General features: G+C 47.9%; 7 protein-coding genes across 7 annotated transcripts; 2 read left to right on the top strand and 5 right to left on the bottom strand.

The window, feature by feature from the left end:
* Window positions 1–2,225: 2,225 nt before the first annotated feature.
* On the bottom strand, window positions 2,226–2,777 carry N7455_008141 (uncharacterized protein; the record flags this gene model as incomplete). The annotated part of the gene is made up of 2 exons (XM_040955701.2): window positions 2,226–2,627; window positions 2,682–2,777. 2 exons carry the CDS (start codon window positions 2,775–2,777, stop codon window positions 2,226–2,228), a joined length of 498 nt encoding a protein of 165 aa, XP_040813856.2.
* A 780-nt stretch (window positions 2,778–3,557) lies between these two features.
* Window positions 3,558–3,927, bottom strand: N7455_008142 (hypervirulence associated TUDOR domain-containing protein; the record flags this gene model as incomplete). Its single annotated transcript, XM_040955613.2, has 3 exons — window positions 3,558–3,635; window positions 3,707–3,769; window positions 3,832–3,927. 3 exons carry the CDS (start codon window positions 3,925–3,927, stop codon window positions 3,558–3,560), a joined length of 237 nt encoding a protein of 78 aa, XP_040813957.2.
* A 1,574-nt stretch (window positions 3,928–5,501) lies between these two features.
* On the bottom strand, window positions 5,502–6,944 carry N7455_008143 (uncharacterized protein; the record flags this gene model as incomplete). The annotated part of the gene is made up of 1 exon (XM_040955546.2): window positions 5,502–6,944. One exon carries the CDS (start codon window positions 6,942–6,944, stop codon window positions 5,502–5,504), a length of 1,443 nt encoding a protein of 480 aa, XP_040813859.1.
* A 1,684-nt stretch (window positions 6,945–8,628) lies between these two features.
* Window positions 8,629–10,473, top strand: N7455_008144 (GMC family oxidoreductase; the record flags this gene model as incomplete). The annotated part of the gene is made up of 1 exon (XM_040955553.2): window positions 8,629–10,473. One exon carries the CDS (start codon window positions 8,629–8,631, stop codon window positions 10,471–10,473), a length of 1,845 nt encoding a protein of 614 aa, XP_040813834.2.
* A 254-nt stretch (window positions 10,474–10,727) lies between these two features.
* N7455_008145 (rRNA 2'-O-methyltransferase fibrillarin-like protein) lies at window positions 10,728–12,689 on the bottom strand (the record flags this gene model as incomplete). The annotated part of the gene is made up of 5 exons (XM_065605812.1): window positions 10,728–11,805; window positions 11,868–12,160; window positions 12,192–12,373; window positions 12,433–12,480; window positions 12,542–12,689. 5 exons carry the CDS (start codon window positions 12,687–12,689, stop codon window positions 10,728–10,730), a joined length of 1,749 nt encoding a protein of 582 aa, XP_065460761.1.
* A 30-nt stretch (window positions 12,690–12,719) lies between these two features.
* Window positions 12,720–13,968, top strand: N7455_008146 (RING finger domain protein; the record flags this gene model as incomplete). The annotated part of the gene is made up of 2 exons (XM_040955636.2): window positions 12,720–13,080; window positions 13,139–13,968. Coding segments are annotated over 2 exons (1,191 nt in total), but the record flags the coding sequence as incomplete, so codon positions are not given.
* A 3,488-nt stretch (window positions 13,969–17,456) lies between these two features.
* On the bottom strand, window positions 17,457–19,187 carry sld2 (the record flags this gene model as incomplete). The annotated part of the gene is made up of 2 exons (XM_040955590.2): window positions 17,457–18,967; window positions 19,037–19,187. The coding sequence occupies 2 exons, from the start codon at window positions 19,185–19,187 to the stop codon at window positions 17,457–17,459; spliced, it is 1,662 nt and encodes a 553-aa protein (XP_040814023.2).
* Window positions 19,188–21,179: the final 1,992 nt, after the last annotated feature.

The following is a 21,179-nucleotide window of genomic DNA, read 5'->3' on the forward strand; positions in this document are numbered from 1 at the left end:
AAGTGTAGCCTCAAGAATACCTCATTGGCCACTTACTCTATGCCGGACAAAGTTTAGAGCAGTCATGTTGTTGGGGCAGCCATTTCCGCTGACGAAATGATGGAATCTGCCCTCGTGGTTACACAACGGTTGGTAACCACAAGATCGATATTCAAGTGGGTTGTGGTCATATTTGCTGACGATAGGTCACTTTCCATCCACATCTTGTCGCCAGAGATTCCGTTCGAATGCCTGGCCCATCTCCTCTTTGGTTCATGGGTCAGGTAGTCTCCCATCAGTAATAACCTTGCCATCAAAGGAACCGGGCAACACATTTACCACTCAAGACGGCTTCATGACTAACGTGGAGACTGGTGTTATTGAGGAACAGGTCTGCTTTGGAATGGTCGGTTCTGCATTGTGTCGAACTTCTCGGCGGAGGACCGGGTTTCCACACCAGCTCCGATTATCTCCACATTTGCATGCTTCGTTGTTTGAGTGGTATGGCATAGCGTGGTTTAGAGGGTGGAAGACGCTCTGGGGTATCTCGCACTGTCTGATGGTTCATGGGCCGGGTAGTCTCCCAAACTCCCACCATTCTCTGCTCCAACTCTGTGCAGTCAAGCAACTCTTAATCAGATACCTGAGCCCTCTGATAAATTGCTTTTGATCTTCCATGACGGTGATTATAGAGACACCTGGAAGAGATGGCGAGTGATTGACCTTTGGTAGAACCATGACATGGTCAAGTGTAAGTTTGAAACACCCGACCGACGTTTAAGAGCTTTTTGATGATGTCCGTAGCTCTCTTTATCCGAAGGATGCATGCCTTTCTGTTCCAATTTGTCGAAAGATGAGGCGCAGGCCAAAGCTGATAGTGGTTGCCCGCCATCAAAGCAGTTCTTGGGTACTATCATAACTTCCTGGATGTGATGTGTGACTGCTTCGACTACCAGGCCTCGCTTTCTCCCACCGGGCTCATTTTGAAGCAAAACCATATCTCGGTGATTGATGTGAGCACTGTCTTCGAGAGCTCTTCGCGGTGCAGATCTCGAAGCCTTCCCCGCAATTCTTTATTGTGCTGTCTGTCACCCTTTTTTTGAGTCTCTGATGGGTCCATTCAATTGCCCTGGTCAACGTGGGATGGCTTCTTGGAATGTTTCGGGAATCCTTTCTGCATCCTGTTCCCCATTGGCTGTGTGGTCACGACAGACCCACGCCTTTTGTAAATGGAACCCCTCCAAATCGGTTTCCTCCGCCTTCGTGGATAGGAATCCAATTGCTTGTTCCATTTTTAATGTGTATCTGTCAAGGTGGACATCTTTGCGTTCGTCAGGATTGGTGATGGGTATTTGTGGGTAAAAACATTAAGATCATTGCTTCAGAGAAGATCATTGCTTCAGAGCCCGCGCTTCCACATAGATATCATTCTTTGTGCCTGATCAAGCATCTTGGGAGACTCAAGTTAATACTCTGTTCATACTTGACAATGACTCAGAAGCTATTTCCAAGGTTAGTTGTGCGCTTACATGATCTTGAACCTTGGAAGAAAACCGGTTGGAGCATGATAAATGACAAGGCTGGCCGCAAGAAAGTGAGCCAAAGCCTTCTTCTCATTGTCCCCCGGAGTGCCCCCGGGGGCCCTTAACCCCGGGTTCTCGTTATCATCATGGTCATTTGAGGACTCTGACCCACTGCCACAACATGATTTTGTAGTGGATATGTGCAGGATGAGACCTGGAGTGGGTGGGGCCAGAAAGGGTGTCGGTAATGAGATCTTGAGAGAGAGGAGATGAAGGAGAGATGATCCTCCATGGCAGCAAGCAAACAGCTGCGTCGAACACCGATGGAATCAGCACACCTTTCACTTTCATTTACATAAGAATCGTCTAGTTAATTCCACACAACTATACTTGATTTTCCCTGGGCTCTCCTATTTGAGCTGCCGCTTTCATAAGCGTAGGTGACTAGAGGGGGACAACACGTGAATGAACAGTTCGTTTGAGCTAATATTTATTGAGAGAGCAATCCTCTGATAACTTTGCGATTTCCGTTGGAACATCAGTGGAAAGAGCAACTTTCGCATGACGAACAAGCTATCTTAGTGCCTGCTCTGTTACCCCTTGTTACGCTGAATGCTTGACTAGTATTTCCATTCCTGACCAAGGCTTTCAAGGTCACCCAGACTGCAGCTCTTTATCACCGGGACTATCAATCTTGTTGCCATGTGTGCCACCTACAGCGGCCTATTCTCGCTCGAGGCGACGCTGGTCCGCAAACTGGCCCCCACCTCCACTACCATGTTCTTGCATGGAGGAGACAATGCCTTCCAGACCGGAGGTTTGCTTCTTGCGGGCATGCGCGCCGTTATGCCTGATCTCGGTGATGCTCTGACCTTGCATCGGTGCCCCTAGGCCACGGTTCACATCAGCCGAGGTGGCTCCTAGTAATGTATTCGCCGCCGATGTGTAGGTGGCGACTTCATCTTCTTCTCCCGCGCTCACATTGGGGTTGTGGGCTTGGCCGGGGATTGAGGAAATAGGGTTGGGGGTATAGGAGTTGCTTGCCGGGGCTGCCCCGGATGGGAATGGCTGCGCATGATATTCGGGGTGATAGTCAGCTTCATTGATTTTGCGGCCGAGTTGATGCTGTAGACTGAGTTAACGAGGAGTATAAGCTGCGAGTGCTAAAGTCAAACATACACCTTTAGTGGTCATTGGTTCTCCGCGAGGGGCTGAAGGATTAAAAGCACCCTGTTTGGCATTCGCGGCGTTATCAGCTTTTGAGGAGTGACTCATTATGAATATGGATTTCCTTTCTAGGCTGAGAATTAGCAAAGAATTGGACTATAATATAATCGTCTTTTTATATTTCAAGGCCTATGATGTAACTATGTGGTATATACCACAGTATAGCAAATCAGCACAGTTGACACAAGAAAGGTTCTAGTCGTTGCTGCAACTTCTCCACGAAGGCGAGGGATGAAGTGCAGATGACATCAAAGTGTAACAGTTGCCTCCGAACGAGTATCTGAAGAACCCCCATTCTAAATATGTATCCATGTCTTGTTCGAACCAGCATACGTCGGGCTGCTTTACTTCATTCGAAGAGCATCGAGACACTATAAAGTTGAATGAGTGGATGTGTTTAGGCTTGACGGCATTAATTGTACCTTAATACCTGACCCATCCTCCTCGTGGCATCTCTATCAATCATAGGAACCAGATTTGACCTTTCATGATGGCAAGGCCGCCGATAGAAGATCCAAGAATATTCTTTCCGATAGAAAGGACAAATGAGCAAGATGCTTGTGTTGTTCCCAAGGACTAAACTATGCTCCTTATTAAAATCGTTCAACTGACCAGTTCGTAGCGGAAGACACTGAATCGACTTATTTATGTACAATATTGTGAGTAAAGTAGAGTAGAACTGCAGTACAATCATCAGTTCAATGGTTATCATATATTCTTTCCGTCCAAGACAACTCTCGCCATACAATAAGATAGTACCGCTCGACAGGAAATATAAGGCCTTATCACAACAAAACAAATATAAATATACCGACAGCTTTGATTTAGCTATTCTTCGGTCTCATCAACTTCTAAGGTGCCTGGATTGTGTGCCACCATTTTACCATCCTTGTTCTCGAAGCGTATCTGTTTAAAGAAAACATGTCCTTAGTATGATACATCTAGTCGCATTTCTCGGATCATATTATTATACTCACTTTTGGCGGATTTTTCACGCCAACCTCTTCAGCTCGTTGCAGATCTGTGATTACCTCTTCCACCTAAACATATTATGAGAAAATAACTCTAATAAAGGGTTGTCCACAAGTTGGCGTTTACTAACACGTCCTTCATGCGTTCCGCCGCGGATTTTGGTAGAAACATAATCGCCACGATCAATAACATTGCCGTGTTTGTCTGTAACTTCGTTATCACGCATGATGTTTAGCGTTTCTGGTAAAGATGGAACTAGTAGATAAGAATTCAAATTGGGTATTGGGTATACTGGATACCGGGATCATGGCCTACCGCTACATATATTGTACTCTGTAGAGTCACCATGATCTCATCTGTACCTCATCCCGACATGTCTATTTAAATTGGCCACCACGAACAGATGGAACTAACTAGTAGGCCATGGCCTAGCGCCACTAAGAAAGCGTAAGTTGGGCCAGAGTTAGCTGATCTGGTGATATAAAAGGGTAGATACATGTACGTCCATATTGCACTATCCATAATTTGGATGCGCAGCCAACATATAGGATACTCTGGAGCAATCATTACTATTTGTAATTCACGTCGTCAGAATCTTTTATTAGTTCATTATTTCATTACTCATAAGGGGTAGAGGTCTACGAGAAAAAAAAAGAAACATATTAATATTTCCTGGAAATTTAGGGTTGGGTACTCCCAAATTGGAACTTTGTATAAAGCCTGCCACCACACTATTCTTGGGCAAAATTAAGTTCTAGTCACGCAGTGTTAAAACAACCGCGGAGACGACGCTGGAACAAAGTGGAGACCTGAACACTCTACAAAGGTTCCGATATCGAGTCCACAAGAAATATACCAACGGAATTCCAATAAAGCAATTCTTAGACACGGAACTAGACCTCCGACATTACACGCAAGAAGAGCTATTTGCGCGTGAGCATGATGATGGATCCGAACAAATGAAAACCTGGCTCGATTATGTGAATAAGACAATCTGGCAACTCACTCGAGAATGGTGGAACCATCGAAGTGAATTCGGAGAAGGGGTTTTGTCGCGGGCATTCGACTTGTGGCAGTCACATGCTACATGGTATATGCATGAGGTTCTAGTTGAAGACTGTGCAAGGAAGCAAGGGTGTTGTTCTCGGGGGTGTGGGTGCTGTGCGAAGCGCCAGCTATCAACACGCCAACTAGCAGCTGGACATTGTGCTCTTACGTGTGGATGTTGTCGAACAGCTCGGGGCTTTGAGCTCACCCAAGAGGAAGAGAATGAAATTTACGCGGTCCTTGATTTCCAGGCAAATAAGAACTTTTACGATCGGATCAAGTTGGCTTCCATCTGGGGATTACGCTTGGATAGCGATGAGAGCCCCTTTGATCTCATTAAGTCAGGATGTGAACAGGTTGATGATGGAAATGGCAAGTTATGCAGTACTAATTATACTGAGAATTCGGATGACGAGTCTTCAATAACGGAAGAATCTTGATTCGTGTCGTTTTATCGAGTGCTTAGCTGTACCAAATCGTTCTACCCACTGTCAAAGGTTATACATGGAAAAGTCTCTTGCACAGAATATGCTTTTACCGCGTTCGTATACTGAAAAAGACATTTAAAACAGCATCTAAAAAGACCACTAAAAAGACATGACAAGACGGCATAAGCGGCTGACCATTTTTTTGCTTTAAAACGGAAAATATATATTCAAGAAATCTTTAGGACAGAAGTTGCTGTGGGAAAGGCATTTGCCAACCCTTTGAATATTGTACACCACTAGTGCTTCAGACCACTTATATCACATCCTACAGAGAGATAAAGTCCTCGCAGCGGGTAATACCAAGCTGCTGAACCAGGAAGTCGTTGACAAACTGGCACTTAGGATCCTGGCGCTTCTGGATGGCCAAGAACTCGGGCAGCTTCGGGAATTTCTCCAATGCGTAGGTAGCATTGGGAGCACTCATCTTGTTCCAATGGGAGCGAACGTTGTAATGTTCGCCAAAGTGGGGGAGGAACTCATGGGCCAACTCCTGGTTTTGCCAAAGAGTGGTAAAGTTGTTGTATTCTTGGATCCAGTCAATCTCGATGATGGCAAAAACACCGCTAGACTCGGGGCCAAGGTTGTAGTTGTTGACAGGGGACATATAGCTATCGTCACCCTTGAGGGTACGGTGCTGGATGACCATCTGCTTGTTGTAGGGAGCCTTCATGCGAGGCGTCTGGGCCTGTTGGAAGAGGGTGTAGTTGGTGGCGGCTTCCGCGTAATCCTCGATAGGAAGGAAGTGCTCGATCTCGGCATAGAATCCTCGGTCACAGACACCTTGGGGAGAGCAGGACGCAGCATCGGTGACTTCGTCGTAGCAGATGTACTCCTTCTTGCAGTCACCGCAGCCATTGGCGCAGTAGTTGAGAGTGCAGTTGCGAACACCGGTATAGTTGGTCGGCTCCCAGTAAGAGAGGAAGTAAGTAGGCTCGAGGGCCCAGCTTTGGGAGTCTGCATCCCAGTCGAAGTGAGGACCCCAGACAGTCATGCGGTCATGCTCCTTGTACAGTTGAGCAAGCTCATTGTACATTATGGAGTAGTCGGAAGTGGCATTCAAGATCTTGGTGGTTTTCTTCAGGAGTTGGGTAGGCTGGACCTTGATGGTCATCTCGGTGATTAAACCGAGGGCACCAAGACTGATGCGGAAAGCCTTCAGTTCTTCTGCATTGTGCTTCTCGTTGATGACACGGAGGCTTCCCTGCGAGTCCAACACACGCAGTGCAATGATCTGGGTTGCGATATTACCGAGGCTGGATCCAGAACCGTGAGTGCCGGTGGAGGCAGCACCGACAAAGTTCTGAACACGCTCAACACCGAGATTGCTAAAGGACAAGTCGTTGGCCTTCAGCTCTTGGATAAGGTCATCGACATCCCAGCCGGCACCAAAGGTGACGACCAGATTCTTCTTGTCGATATGGAGCTTCTTGAGATTGGTGAGGGAAACAATATAGGAGGGCTTTTCAGTGAGAGTATTGTCGACACAGGTAGTAAGGTTACCGAATCCATGACCATTTCCAACAACTTTGATGTGGGAGCCCGTGGGGTACTGCTCCTTGAGGAACTTGGCAGCGGCATGCTCATTCTCAGGAGCAATATAGGCGTCAGATTGGCAAGTGACCTCAAACTGCCAGTTGAACCAGCGGTAAGCGGAGCCAGAGACTGCGTGCAGCAGCACCAGCAAGAGAGCCAGCTTAGGGCTAAGCATTTTGGAAACTATGGAAACTCTAATGTCAGTAAGCTGCTTGGTATGAGAGTGAAATCTAACGAAATACTGACAGGAAATAGGAATGCCCGAACTATGTGCAAGATCGTCTCACTGGAGGAATTCTCGCAATAGTAATGATTGAGGGGACTTGTGTTCGTGCTGAAAGACAGGGGTCCGAAGAAGAACGGAGAACGCAAGCAAGTTATATACACTCAAATTCGCCTATCTTTCAAACATGCCCACTTTCAGGGCCAAGGAAGTGTTTCATTCGATGAAACACTCCACTATCGAGCACAAATTTCCCTCTTGACTGGAGCTTTCTGACCCGTGTCGGCTGTTGTTGAGTCACTGTCGATCAAATGGGTGGATAATGACATAGCGATGTAGTTCGTGAGGAAAATCAAACACACTCTAATTTACCTAAAGTGTACTGTTGTACATCAGTCCACAAAGGGTTTCTCGGATCAGATAACAGAACTTCGGTTGGTATGATCATGGCCTATGATGATCTTAATTAAAGGGATCCATCGGTATCCACTTTGTGGCTGTTGGATTTAATTCCAAACTTATTCAAAACCTACTTGATACTCGACTTTTACCATGTAACTTCTTGGCGAATCCACACCGAACCCTCAATGAGCAAATTTGGGCAGATCTCTACCTATATAATCCTAAAGGATCACCGTGTGGCAGAAGCTTGGAATCTTCGAAGATCTGCGACTTTCCAAAGTTGGAAAAGTCCCAGGGGAAATACCTACCTAGGTATCATGGCCCGTCCTGTCCCTCCTTTTAAGGTTATTTGTCCAAACCGAACTTTCCGGTGAAGAAAGTGCCAAGGTGGTTTCCGCGTATAGCGACAACCTTGGGATCTAGACTCTAAAGATTACATATATACGGATCTGACAACAAGGTGCTACGATATACTTCGTATCTATGATCCACAGCATGTGTTATGCTACTCACCGGTGAGCTCGTTTTTTCAGTAGCCCACAATTATATACCTGTGACAAATGAAACCGACGAACCTACCTTTCTAAGATTGCTTTCGCGATTAGAGACGGTGTATAGGATTTAGTAAGCTTGGCATCCAGAATCCCAAGCTTACATATCTACATATTGTTTGACAATAAGGTGCTACAATATACTTCGTATCTATGATCGACAGCATGTGTTATGATGCTCGCCCATGAGTTCGTATCCCCAGTAGCCCACAATTATATACCTGCGACAAATGAAACCGACGAACGTACCCTTTCTAAGATTGCTTTCGGGCCTAGAGACAGTATATAGGACTTTCCTAGCCTTGGAATCCAGAATCCAAAGCTGACATATCTACATATCGCTTGACAACAAGGTGCTATAGTGTACTTCGTATCCACGATCGACAGCAGTTAGTATGATCTTCACCGGTACGTACGTATCTAGCAGCCCACAGTTTTATTATATCCAACAAATGAAGCCGAAGAACATAGCCTTCCTATGGTTGAGCTCGACGTCAATGTTGGGCCTTCGTACATGATCATCAACGTGCCGTGTGAACACTGCTGATTGGAGCTTTATGTTGATGTAGGAAGAAATCCATATATTCATACCTTTTCAGCTGTCGAGAACCTGTACTGAATAGCAATTAATTCAGGGAATTCTCTTTCTTTTGTCTCCCCTCCATTTGACATTAAAACTCGAGATGAAGTCTATAATCTTCTCGTGCTTCCTCGTCTCCGTGGCCGCATCCAAGCGTTACCTACCTTCTGAGCAGATCGATGTTCAGTCCAGTCTACTCTCTGATCCTACTCAGGTCGCCGGCAAGACTGTTGACTATATAATTGCCGGAGGTGGCTTGACGGGCCTGACCGTTGCCGCCAAGCTGACCGAGGACCCCAGCATCAATGTCCTGGTCATTGAAAACGGCTTTTATGAGTCCACCGATGGAGACATCATCGAGGATCTGAATGACTACGGAGACATTTTTGGCACCACCGTTGACCACGCCTATGAAATCGTCCCTCATGCCATCAATAACCGCACCGAGAACGTCCGATCTGGAAATGGTCTTGGAGGATCAACTTTGATCAATGGTGGCTCTTGGACACGTCCCCACAAAGCTCAGATCGATTCTTGGGAGAAAGTGTTTGGAAACAAAGGCTGGAACTGGGATAACATGTTACCATACATGCAAAAGGTCGAGATTTCTCGTCCTCCGAGTGATGTCGAGATTGCCGCTGGTCACTACTATAACTCTACCTGCCACGGAACGAATGGCACCGTTCATGCTGGTCCCCGAAACAGCGGAGAGCCCTATTCCCCAATAATCAAGAGTTTGATGGATACTGCCAAGGGACGTGGTGTTCCTACCCAGCTGGACTTCCACTGTGGTGTTCCTCGTGGTGTTTCTATGATTCCCAATGGACTACACAAGGACCAGATTCGCTCGGATGCTGCACGTGAATGGCTTCTGCCCAACTACAAGCGCCCGAATCTGCAGGTCTTGACGGGCCAGTTTGTTGGAAAAGTCCTCATCAATCAAACCACCACTTCAGGGACTGTTTCTGGTCACAAGGCCGTTGGTGTAAACTTCGGTACCAACAAGAATGTCAACTTCAATGTATACGCCAAGCACGAGGTATTACTAGCTTCTGGCTCTGCTGTCTCCCCCCGAATCCTAGAATACTCGGGCATTGGCCTGAAATCTGTGCTCGATACTGCTGGTATTCAACAAATTGTTGACCTCCCTGTCGGTCTCAACATGCAGGACCAGACAACCACTACCGTGGCCTCCCGTACCAAATCCTCCGGTAATGGTCAAGGTCAAGCCATCTATTTTGCTACATTCAATGAGACGTTTGGGGATTACGCTCCTCAGGCCCACAAGTTACTCAATACCAAGTTACACCAGTGGGCCACTCAGACCGTTGCGCGCGGTGGTTTCCATAATGTGACTGCTCTCGAGATTCAGTATGAGAACTACCGTGATTGGCTAGTCAACGAAGAAGTTGCCTATACGGAACTATTCCTTGATACTTCCGGCAAGATCAACTTTGATCTATGGGATCTCATCCCATTTACCCGTGGATCCGTGCATATTCAGGGTAACGACCCCTACCTACGACGCTTCTCCTACGACCCCAAGTTCTTCATGAACGACCTGGACCTTCTTGCCCAAGCTGCTGGATCCAAGCTTGCCCGCGAGATCTCCAACACCGGTGCTATGCAGACCTACTTTGATGGCGAGACTACACCTGGGGACAACTTGGAATACGATGCCGACTTGGACCAGTGGGTGGATTATGTCAAGCAGAACTTCCGCGCCAACTGGCACGCTGTGGGAACCTGCTCGATGATGGCAAAGGAGCTTGGTGGAGTTGTTGATTCCGAGGCTCGAGTGTATGGTGTTGAGGGCCTTCGCGTGGTTGACGGCTCGATCCCGCCGACTCAAGTGTCTTCCCATGTCATGACTGTCTTCTACGCTATGGCTTTGAAGATTTCTGATGCCGTTCTGGCAGACTTCCATGCCAAGTCTCCGAAGAACTGATGGCTGAAGTTAAGGATCGATCAGCTCGAATGTGATGCACTTAGGCACCCAGGCAGCGACCTCGGGAAGCAGCAAGGTGCAGGTTGTCTGACCTCTCTCTAATCCTTTCCATTAGAAACTACAAGTTTTCAATGCAAGTCGAACCAAACTTGGACATAATAAAGAATCGTAAAGTTACAGATAATACCGCAGACCAGCCTGTGGATAAGCATTTCGAAACTCCGGCTTTGGGGTGCCCGAATACAGGTTGAATATCAATAGTCCATGGAGTAACCCCCTCTTCCACCTCCACCACCATTTTGTCCACTCTTGCCATCATATGCGCCATCATGTCCATTGCTATGGTCATCCAGCGACCTGTACTGGTAGTATTCACCTCGACCACGACCTCGGCCACGGCCTCGGGTGTTGTTACCGCGCCCACGTCCGGAACCTCGGCCACGACCACGATGAGCTCCTCTTCCTCGCGGACTATCATCATATTGGTGACGTCCATCACCTCCGCCGCGCTGGGAAGAGTAGTTGCCGCGGCCATGAGAGGGGCCCTCAAAGCCGGTGTTTTGACTGGGTGGCCAGACGACATTTTCGTCGTCCTGCTGGAAGCGTCTCTTATGACTCCTGTTCAAGGGTTGCTCGCCTTGACGATGTTCTCCGGTGTCTTCAACTCGTAGGACAACCTTCTCGCCGACCACAGTCTCAAACGTCATGGCCCTGTCCGCCGGAATGGGGTGCCAGTTTTGGATCTTCCCTGCATCGATGAGACGAGCGCCTTTTCGAACAGCCAGTACTACAATTGGCAGTGGGTTCTCAGTGTGATATGCTTCTGTTGCTGGGATAGGCGCCACGCGGGCCGCCCATATCTTGTTCTCCAGGTTTCCGGTTCCGGTAACCTGCCACTTTAGTTTCTTGCCCATGCCTCCAACCTTGTCGAGGATTGAACGGGGCGCTGGGCGTGGGGTAATTAGGATGCTGTTAGCCATGTACTTCAGGTCATTTGATTCAGCAAGCCCTGGGGGGAGTAATGGAGCCAGCAAATTCTGCGTCATGCTGTTTGAAACGTCTGGAGAAACCAGATATCCCGTGTAGAACACAACTCGCTTGATATACATCCGTCCACAGCGGCTCTTGGTTATGTTCAAGGCAGGATTGCGCAGTGTGAGGTTGTGGGCATTGACCATGCGCTGCACCTCAGCAGTCTCAGTTACGGGATCGAGGTATGTGCAGCCCTCAGTTACTTGGATGACTTCGGCAAGGATGGGCATCCGTTCAGTAGAAGGTCCACTTTGAAGGTCTCTGTTCAGACCCTCAAAGAAGTCTCGGAACCCTTTCACACTAGTAGAAGATTAACACCTTGGCATGCTCAGACTCTCCAATTCGATTGGCGGGGGACTTACTGCCTGACACGGTCCTCGTAGACGCGGATTTCCGCAGCCTGCTCGTAAGTGAAAACAAGATCCTCAAGGAAGTTCTGTTTGAAGTTCATTGTCGTCGCAAACCGTTGACCATTTGGACCAACTTCGGGCTTGAGACCAATGAGATCGAATTCAAGACTTTGACTGGCGACCATCCGCTTGATGATCTCTGAAAATCCGGCCTCACTTCGACCGGTCAGCAACACCGTGAGCGCATCTTTCTGCTCCATGCTATTCCTAACCAAACTAAGCTTCAAAAAGTCAGTTGAAACGCCCTGAAGATGCAATGTATGATAGATGGCACACAATTTGCTCATTCCACCAGCCTTCCCATTTGCGAGGCTCTTCTATCTCGATGCCTTTTCCTGTAGCGGCGAGAATGTTGGGGTCGTGCCACCATCCACCAGTTGCGAAACTATCATTGGTCTGAAGGAAACCGATTGAGGAGCCATGCCATAATTGCGGATTTGGTAGGGGACTTAAAAATACTGTAACCGCAGATGTTAGGGGTCGACTGTCGGATCATCCCAAGTTTGCACATGCTCACAGGTGTTATCGAAGTCGTAGACGTGAATTGCGCGAATTTGAGAAACAGCTGAAAGAAAAAAAATCTGGTTAGAGACATGGCAGGGAAATGGACTGTAACGAGAGCTAACCTGGCAACTCCTTGTTTACAATAGACCAACGCCGTAGTGAGGTGATGGTATGCGGTGGGCGATGAATCCCGCTTCCTGTGCCGTACGACATATTGGTAGAGCCGAGGCGTGCGAGTTTTTCTGAAACGACCGCTTTGGCAGACCGCATTCTATCAGGAAAAAGAGAGAGAGGAAGTTAGCGCATAGTTGGGAGATAAACAGAGTTGAAGTCGCAAAACGAGCAAGCGCGGTGACGGAGCTCCCGAGAACTCGGTTTTGCCGCCGAGAACGCGATAAACGTGACAAACGTGACTTCAGGAACGAACCTCCTACAACCCACCCCTGGCATGTCGCCTGTATGGATGATGTCGATTTGCGACAGGAAATCCTCCAACGGACTCTCAAAGAGGTAGCCGACGAGGAGAAGGAGGCTGCAAATCCTTGTGTTATTTGCCTAGACACTATCACTGAGCCGTGTGTGGCACAGCCATGCCAACATGCCAACTTCGACTTCCTCTGCCTTGTCAGTTGGACAGAGCAGCAACCCAAATGCCCCCTATGTAAGGATACCCATATACATATATACCAGACCCGACCTGATTACTGACAATACAACAGGTAAAGTCGACTTGACAGCAGTGCAATACGACCTCAACGCCACGCAAGGTTCGAAGCTATACAAGCTCCCGCCCCCGAGCGCAACATTCCCGAAAGCTCAAGTCACTACTCGATCGCGCCCTAGAAATCGCTATGGCCCACGAGGAGGGCGTCGGCCTCCACCCCCGACGCGACCACAACCAGATGACCCGCTCGAGTGCCGGCGCAATGTCTATCGCAACCAAACATACTCCATGCGAGTCGGATCCAATCGGTTGTCTCAGTACCGAGAACTGACCCCAGAGCTCTTCGCTCGCGACGAAGAGCTTGTCTCGCGAGCTCGGAAGTGGATCCGCCGTGAGCTACGGGTCTTCTCTTTCTTGAATCCGGAACCGGTGGAAGAAGAGCGGACATCTCACCAGGTCTCGCGTCCTGGACCTCAACGGCTGGAGAATCGCAGGGCGAACAATGCCGAGTTTCTGCTGGAATACGTCATCGCTATCTTACGCACGGTCGATCTCAAAGGCAGTGCTGGACAGGCGGAGGAGCTGTTGCGTGACTTTATCGGCCGCGAGAATGCCTGTCTATTCCTCCACGAGTTACAGGCATGGTTGAGGAGTCCATATAATTCTTTGGAGGACTGGGATCGTCATGTTCAGTACCCGAATACTCCGCGGAGTGCGTTTGAAGGAGCACATAGGGACTCTGATGGCTCGGGTCGCACGCCGACTCCTGTAAATAATCGGAATAGGCCACAGAGATCCCGAAGACCATACAGGTCCAGATCCCAAGAAGCGCTTGATCGCTCCAGGCGGCTGCAGCAGGCTCAACAGCGATATAATCCATATTAGACATACAGCTTAATATGAAGGTATTACATCTACAACTTTGATAATTGTCTAGGGAGAGAGTCGATCCCTGATTATCACTATGTCCATATAAATTAAAAATCGTTTTAGGAATTGTGCTTTTCCTCTTTCCATCTGCCCTCAAATTGGAGGTCTTGGGCACGAATTTTAGATTATAGGCGTGGTTAAACTCCCCCACCCATCCCCCTCTTACGAGAGAAAGAGCTGATATTAACAACCCTGAAAGAAAGAAAAGTTTACTAATCTGACCCTGCCCAGGTGCCAACAAGCATGTCGATGTCGACCTGCGCTTACACGCTGAGTCGTCCCGTACTACATACAAGGAAACATTAATCACCATCGGGGCCATCCGGTCAAACGGGCCATACGTCCGGCCTACCGAGTGCGGGGAGTGCGACCAAGCTATTCCGAATTCCAATGTTAGACCTTACACGCACTCGCACCATGTTTCCCTGCGTAGCAGGTTGGACATAAATCCCCCCCACCTTGAAAGCATAGCCTCAAAAGTCTTCTCTTGCCAAAGGCCCGTGAAACATGCTCAACCCCTGAGCTATATTTCGATGTGTGAATATGGACCACCAGGGCCGTGATGGACAAGCACGGGGGCTGTGTATCCCGCAGGCAGTGCCCACACGCCACTAAATCAATCTATATAGTCAGCACCGCCAAGGACGCTATTCGAGGAGAGAACTTACGTGAATAGATGACGTTCGAAACCCAAATGTTAAGAGTGGCCTAAATTAGGCTGAAACCGGTTCTGGACGATAGTCAGTATTGAAACCCAGGAGATCCACCAGACACTCGGCTGGTGGGCACATTAACAGAAGAAGGACATAATATATGAGGGGGAAATGACAGATATACAATACTCAACCCTCTTCTTGCTTACGAGTGTATGCCGCGAAAGGCAGGCCGAAAGCCATACCAAGCTTCCACCGTGCGATTTCTTGGAAAGGAGTCACGACAGAAAGGGCAGAAACAGAGGTCAGAACGGGGCCATGTTTGCTGGCTGGATGGAAAGAGAAGAGTATATGCGGGGAGGGCTTGTTTTTATATCCGCGCAGTCTACGAAGTTTACCAAAAATGGCAACATCAACAATCACCCAGGAAGGAAGGAACCACCCATGTTTGCCTGAGGCAGAATCCTCAACTTACCTGCCCATCGATAACCTTGAATCTATACAATTGTTGATATATCTGGCCTTTATAAATGGTTAGACGATATACTAACCTGTGGGAATTTGATTCGCCTGCCACCGGTATGGCTCTTATAAGAGAATTTTAGTGCAAGGATATACGAACACGGCTGTTGTCTCTTAATCTACTGTCACATACGTATTGATATTGACTAGATAGACAACCCTGGTGGATTCAGCCACCAGAGAGTGGATTTGGGAACATGACATAGAGTCAAAACTGGGGACCCCAAGTCAAAAGTACATGTACAAATGACACCATAACTGGAGCCATTGGGGATTTGATATAGGATATGCTGAGCAGCAATGATACGATGACCCGCATTCCTACAACTGTAAGATGTAGACTTCGGGAGGAAAAGCCATCTTCTGCTCGAACGTAAAGCAGGTTGACAGTATTCAAGCTCCATCGAGATGCATTAAGTAAAGACGGTCCGTCTATATCTGGAAGCACTGTATAATCACTTCTTATCTTGCTAAAATGGTAGCTTCTTTACTGGGCAGACTTGATGCTATCTCGAAGATTCTTTTTTCAATGGACTGACCGCAAGCAAGGCAAGGGTGAGAAAGCAAAATTATAACATTTGATTACCAGTTTTTCTTTTTTTATAAAAAGAAAAAGAACAAAACAAAACAAAAGGGGTGAAAAAAGAAGAGGAGGATTCCCAGCGGTACATGACCCAGATGACCATCCAACTGTGGTTCCAAGGGGAATCGAACTCAGGCCTGTGTCTCGTTAAGATGGCAGGCAACCTTGCAAGTTTGTCAAATGTTGCTTGCTCTTAACTACCGGGTTATTGCCTAGAATGACCCTAACTTCATATAAATCCCCCATCCCCAGACTAGGTATCTTGAGGTAAAAGGTCTAAAGCCTATATAACTGTATGTCTAGCCTAAAGCTTGTGTGTAGGTATATTCATTTGCTTACTTCCTCATCTACATTAACCTTGGAAGTTTAATTTTGAAGCAAAAAAAAAAAGAAGAGGGTGGTGATTCCCAGCGGTACATGACCCAGATGACCATCCGACCACGAACATTGGTTCCAAGGGGAATCGAACCCAGGCCTGTGTCTCGTTAAGATGACAACCTTGCAAGTTTGACATTGCTCTTAACTACTGCACTACCCGGGTTATTGCCTGGCATAACCTTATCCCCCATCCACGTGACTAGGTATCTTAATGTAAATAAATGGTCTAAAGCCTAGTTGGATAGCTACATGTTCAACCTAAAGCTTAGAAATTGGAAGAAGGAATTGTTAGGATACTTTTCTAAACTGGCCTTATCCCACCGGCTTTTGTAGGCGGGTGCAGACGTCGTAAGTGAGTGTCAATTCCGACGAACAAGTTGATTACTATCAAGATTTTTAGGCGTCACTGTGACAAACGATATCACATATCACCCAAGCAAAGTCAAAAGATCATCAAATCCTCTCATTGATGATTTGAGATTTTACTGATGCCTATGGTATTAGAAACTCCAATGAGAAGCTTCTGGGACACTTCGGAAAGTGACCAGTACTTTGATATACATCTCATACTTCTCGTCGGTCGAGCACAAGCTTCATTATACCGTCTATAGTCGGCCCTTTTTGCATCAAGAGTGCCTGCATCACTACCTCCAGCCTTTCATTGGTATCAAGATCCCATCCTCGTCGGTCAAGCAAAAGTTCCATGGTACCCTCTCCTTTAGACGGATTTCTAGCCGCAGCCTCTACTACGTCGGTGATATCGATATACGCTCCTCGTCGGTTGGGCAGAAGCTTTAATGCTGTTATTATAAACATGTACCTGTTGGGTAACACAAGTATTGTTCGAAGGTTACATACTGCACCTCAAACTTTGTTAAGGCCTATTATTTATTTCCTTATTTGAACGGTTATAGCGACGGGCAAGGTTTGAATGACCCTCACTAGTTCCCTGGTTATGGATCTGTCATATCATAAGATGCCACCTCCTTCAACCACATAACGCATCTACTTACAGCTGCCCTACCCGATATAATCTTGTGCTTCCTCGGTAGGTTGATTCCAGAGAACCGCCATTATCTTGACTACAGCTCGCCAACGCACTAGAATTTCTTGTTGCTTCTATCTGCTCTGTTGAACGGGTACTATTGCTCGGGACTGCGGAATGGATTATTCCATTGTTTAGTATATTGTTCACGGATCTGGACAGGTGGAGCGCGCTATGAATATCTGAAATTGAAAGTGCTATGGATGCTTAATATATGAATGTAGTCGTCACTTCATGAAAAGCAGGTAGGGCTGCCCGGTTCTTACTTCCGGCGGAAACGCCCTCTACCCCGCGAGGAACCTCCCCTGTTGATGCTTATTGATCGATAATTTGCATGAGCCTGGGGGTTGATCTTCCGGGCACGAGGTTTCTTTGCTTCAGCAGTTTCGGAAGGCTTCTTCGGAGGTTTGCCCAGAGGTTCTTGTTCCTGTGGTTTCGCAGCAGAGGACGAAACAGCCTCTTTGATTCTCTCCGAGAAACTCTTCGGTCTGGCAACACGCTTTGGCTGTTCTCCAAATTCGGGATCATCGTCCGAGTCCGGATCTAATTCAGCCTCGGTATCGAGCTCGGGCTCTGACATGGTATGAAGGGAAGCGGCCTCCTCCGCCCGCTCAATGTCACTCGGGACATCGTCCCAGCCGTCATTAGCAGGAGGTGGCTGCTGCGTCTCCGGAACTGCTACGACATCATCCTCGCCTTCCCAGTCCTCATCCATTGCAGGCGCTGGGTTCGACTTCGGCTTCGGTTGATGGATGACCGGTCTCATAATCACTCTTCGCGTCGTCCGCTTCTGGCCCTTCTTCTTGTACTTCCGGTTCACATCTGGTCCTTGACTGTCCTCAACTTGGGCCTTGGCAGCTTCTTCCGCCTCTGCCTCTTCCTCCATCTCGCGCATCATATCCCAGTCGTCATCCATACGATCTTCCTCCATGTCACGCAGGCCTTGGACCAAATGCGTTAGCCCCTTGCTGGCGAATCTTTGTGGCTTGCGCGAAACAATAGGACTAAGTCCTGGACCGTCATGCTTTGCGCTAGGTGGAGGATAGCGACCAGAGTTGGAGCGACGGAGGAAAGACGGCGTCCCAGATTGCGCTTCTTGGGGTGATATTTCAGGGGCCAGGTTTAGCGGATTTATCTTCTGTGAATCTACATTATCATCCGCTTCTACCATTGCGGCATAACGCATCGTAGTCGGTGTTGCAAACAGATTTGCAAGATAGAACTGCTTAGTCTCAGACGCAGGGGTTCGCGCAAGCCTAGGCGTCTCCTGCTGAGGCTCTTCTTCCGGAACCCCGGGCATAGTGTTCACGGGTCTTTTTTTGGAGGGCGTTCGGAACGCGGCAGCTAGGTTATTGGTTTTCCTTGCTGTGGAAGGCGTTCCACCACTGCCACCAGATTCGGATAGCATGTCGAACAGGCCCAATGTCTTTCCATCACGTTGAGGCGTGGGCCCAATTGCGGCCTTCAATGGGGATGGTGCTGGCAGCCCTTGCCGGTGTGTACTGGGACTAAACAGTCTGCGAAGAGTCGACGGCGAGTCATACGGATCGAGTTGTGCAGGGTGGTGCTTGGTGCGAGTGTTGGACGGAGTTGCAAAGAGTCCTCTAGACGATTTGCGGGGTGTGACTTGAAGATATGCACTATCCTGGCCAGGGGGGGATGCATGTTTCCGCTTTTTTGAGTGACTTTCATATGGCTCCTGTCGACTATTTTCGCGCCGGCTTAGGGATGCTTCAAGGGCCTTGAGCCGACTGTATTCCTTGTATTTAGCCGCTAATAAATCAAAAGTGTCTAATTAGTAATCCATGTCATTTAAAATCAATATCACGAGGCTTGACATACCAATATCGAGATTTTGTTTGATATCATCCCGTCCGGCTTTGCGGCCCCCATTGGCTGATGAGAAAGCTTTCTCCCATGTTTTCAGTTCTGCGCGAACATTGATAGCTTCGGCGCCAACCTCAGCACTGGAAGTAAGAACGTTGTCGGCCATTGTTGCATTGTATGTGGTACGAGAGAACCAACCTGGAAGAAGAGCAGCCTGGCCGTAAATCGATCGATATGCGCGTCACGCGACGCGAACTAACCTTTTAATGTCAGACCAAAATGGTAGGCGGTCCTATTCTGCCACAGGATAACCGTCTTACCCAAAGTAGAAGGCGGTACTATTCTACCGCCATGTGGGGTTATAATGAACCGAACGCGTAGTTATTCCGCCCTTCGGGGCATATGGTCAAATGAAAATATACAGAGAAGATTAGCATGGCCCCTGCACTAAGGATGACACGCTCAATCAAAGAGAAGCTACCTATTTTTTTTATCCACGCGAGCTCGATCAAGGTGGTGGAGTAGCAACAACCATATTATTACGCCGCGTGGTAGTCACGTGCCGTCGCCGTTCGACTCACCACGTATTATTATTGTTAGACCTTACCAACTCCAAGCATTTGGTCCCATGGGAGTTGGCAAGTTAATTATTGTGGAATTTTTGCGGAATCCCTATGGAATCCCTGCGAATCCTTGGTATTATTTCTGATTTACTATATGCTGCCTCTTTTTAGTGATAGAGTCAACCACCCATGAGTGAGCGGACTGCAGAAGGCCTACAATCCAGCAAGTCAATCACTCCACTCAGTATAGTTGATCCATCGCCTGAATACAAATGACAGCGGTTGAAATGACAGGTTGCCATTGTCAACGACCTGATAAAAAGGGGTCTGCTAGAAACTGGCTATTTAACTGACATTATAGATGTGCATAACCTACATCCTTTTATTCATGGACAAGGCAGCTTTATCTGAAGCATCCATCTTCGATATCAAGGATAGCGAAGTGAGCGCACTCGCCCTCCGGGGTTGAACTTTCCTAGCATGGAGCAGCACCTAGTTGGTCAACAATACAGCTGGGCCAGCTCGATCTTTTAATTTGGATATCTGTTGGCCCAGCATCCTGTCTCAATCTTGATACAAAAATTGCATATCGGTCGATACTTCGGCGTGAGTATCGCCATGTTGGGTGTTACTGCAACGTGCTTCGTTCCAACAAACTCCTTCACAACGCTTGCCGTCTGCGGCTTTTTTCTCGGTGCACTTAAGAGTTGTATCTCGCCTATTATGGCTATTCACCCAGGAAACCAAGTGCATCCGGCAGTTGGGGATGAATGGTATTGAATAGCATGTGCCTTGGGTAATCTATGACTCTCAACAACCTTGTATTCTTTTTGCTCAAAAGGACGAAAGAAAGACAAGTTGCAGATATCCCTAGCTAACCATGATGCACGTGTCTTCCACGTGGTGTAAATACATGACGTAATCATGTGACAGACATCCCCGCAGTTCCAAGGCTCTTATCAGTTTCGCATCCACGGGTCTCCACTTCTTCGGTTATCTTAGCCAAGACCTCCGCACCTTCCCAACATTTACTCCCATTTTGTCTCTTCATTCTGTCCCGCAATGACAACTCTAGAACTATGCCGCCAAAACGTGAGCGTACGGTCCAGGGCTCTTGTTGGCCATGCAAACAACGCCGGGTGAAATGTGATCTGGGGAAACCCTTATGCCAGAGATGCATCTCGTCAGAGGCAAAGTGCTGTTATGACAAGCTTTTGATCCGGTGGAAAAGGACTCTACCAACACAAAGCCTGGCCGTGCATCAATCGCCATTTATGAGTCTCAACGTGCACTTAAAAGACAATCCCTTGGCCAGTAGGGATCGCAAAGCCCTTGAATATTTTCAATTCGCCGTGTGGCCTCTTTTCACCACTGCGGCTCATCCTTGCCCCCCACCCATCCCTCTAGCCATGGAATGCCAACCGGTACTTCTGGTTGTATGTGAATTGGCCGAGGCGCATCGTACACTGCGAGACGAGACTGGGGATAGTACGGTGAGCGCACCGTTTGATAAAAGAATGAGCTGCCTGGCTTCAGTCAGAGAGCAGCTTCGAAATAATAATTCCAATCAGGCATCACTTTCGCCTCTTCTGGTT

The sequence above is a fragment of the Penicillium solitum genome, assembly GCF_028829755.1.
Source record: "Penicillium solitum strain IBT 25940 chromosome Unknown utg000005l_segment0_segment0, whole genome shotgun sequence".
Taxonomy (NCBI): domain Eukaryota; kingdom Fungi; phylum Ascomycota; class Eurotiomycetes; order Eurotiales; family Aspergillaceae; genus Penicillium; species Penicillium solitum.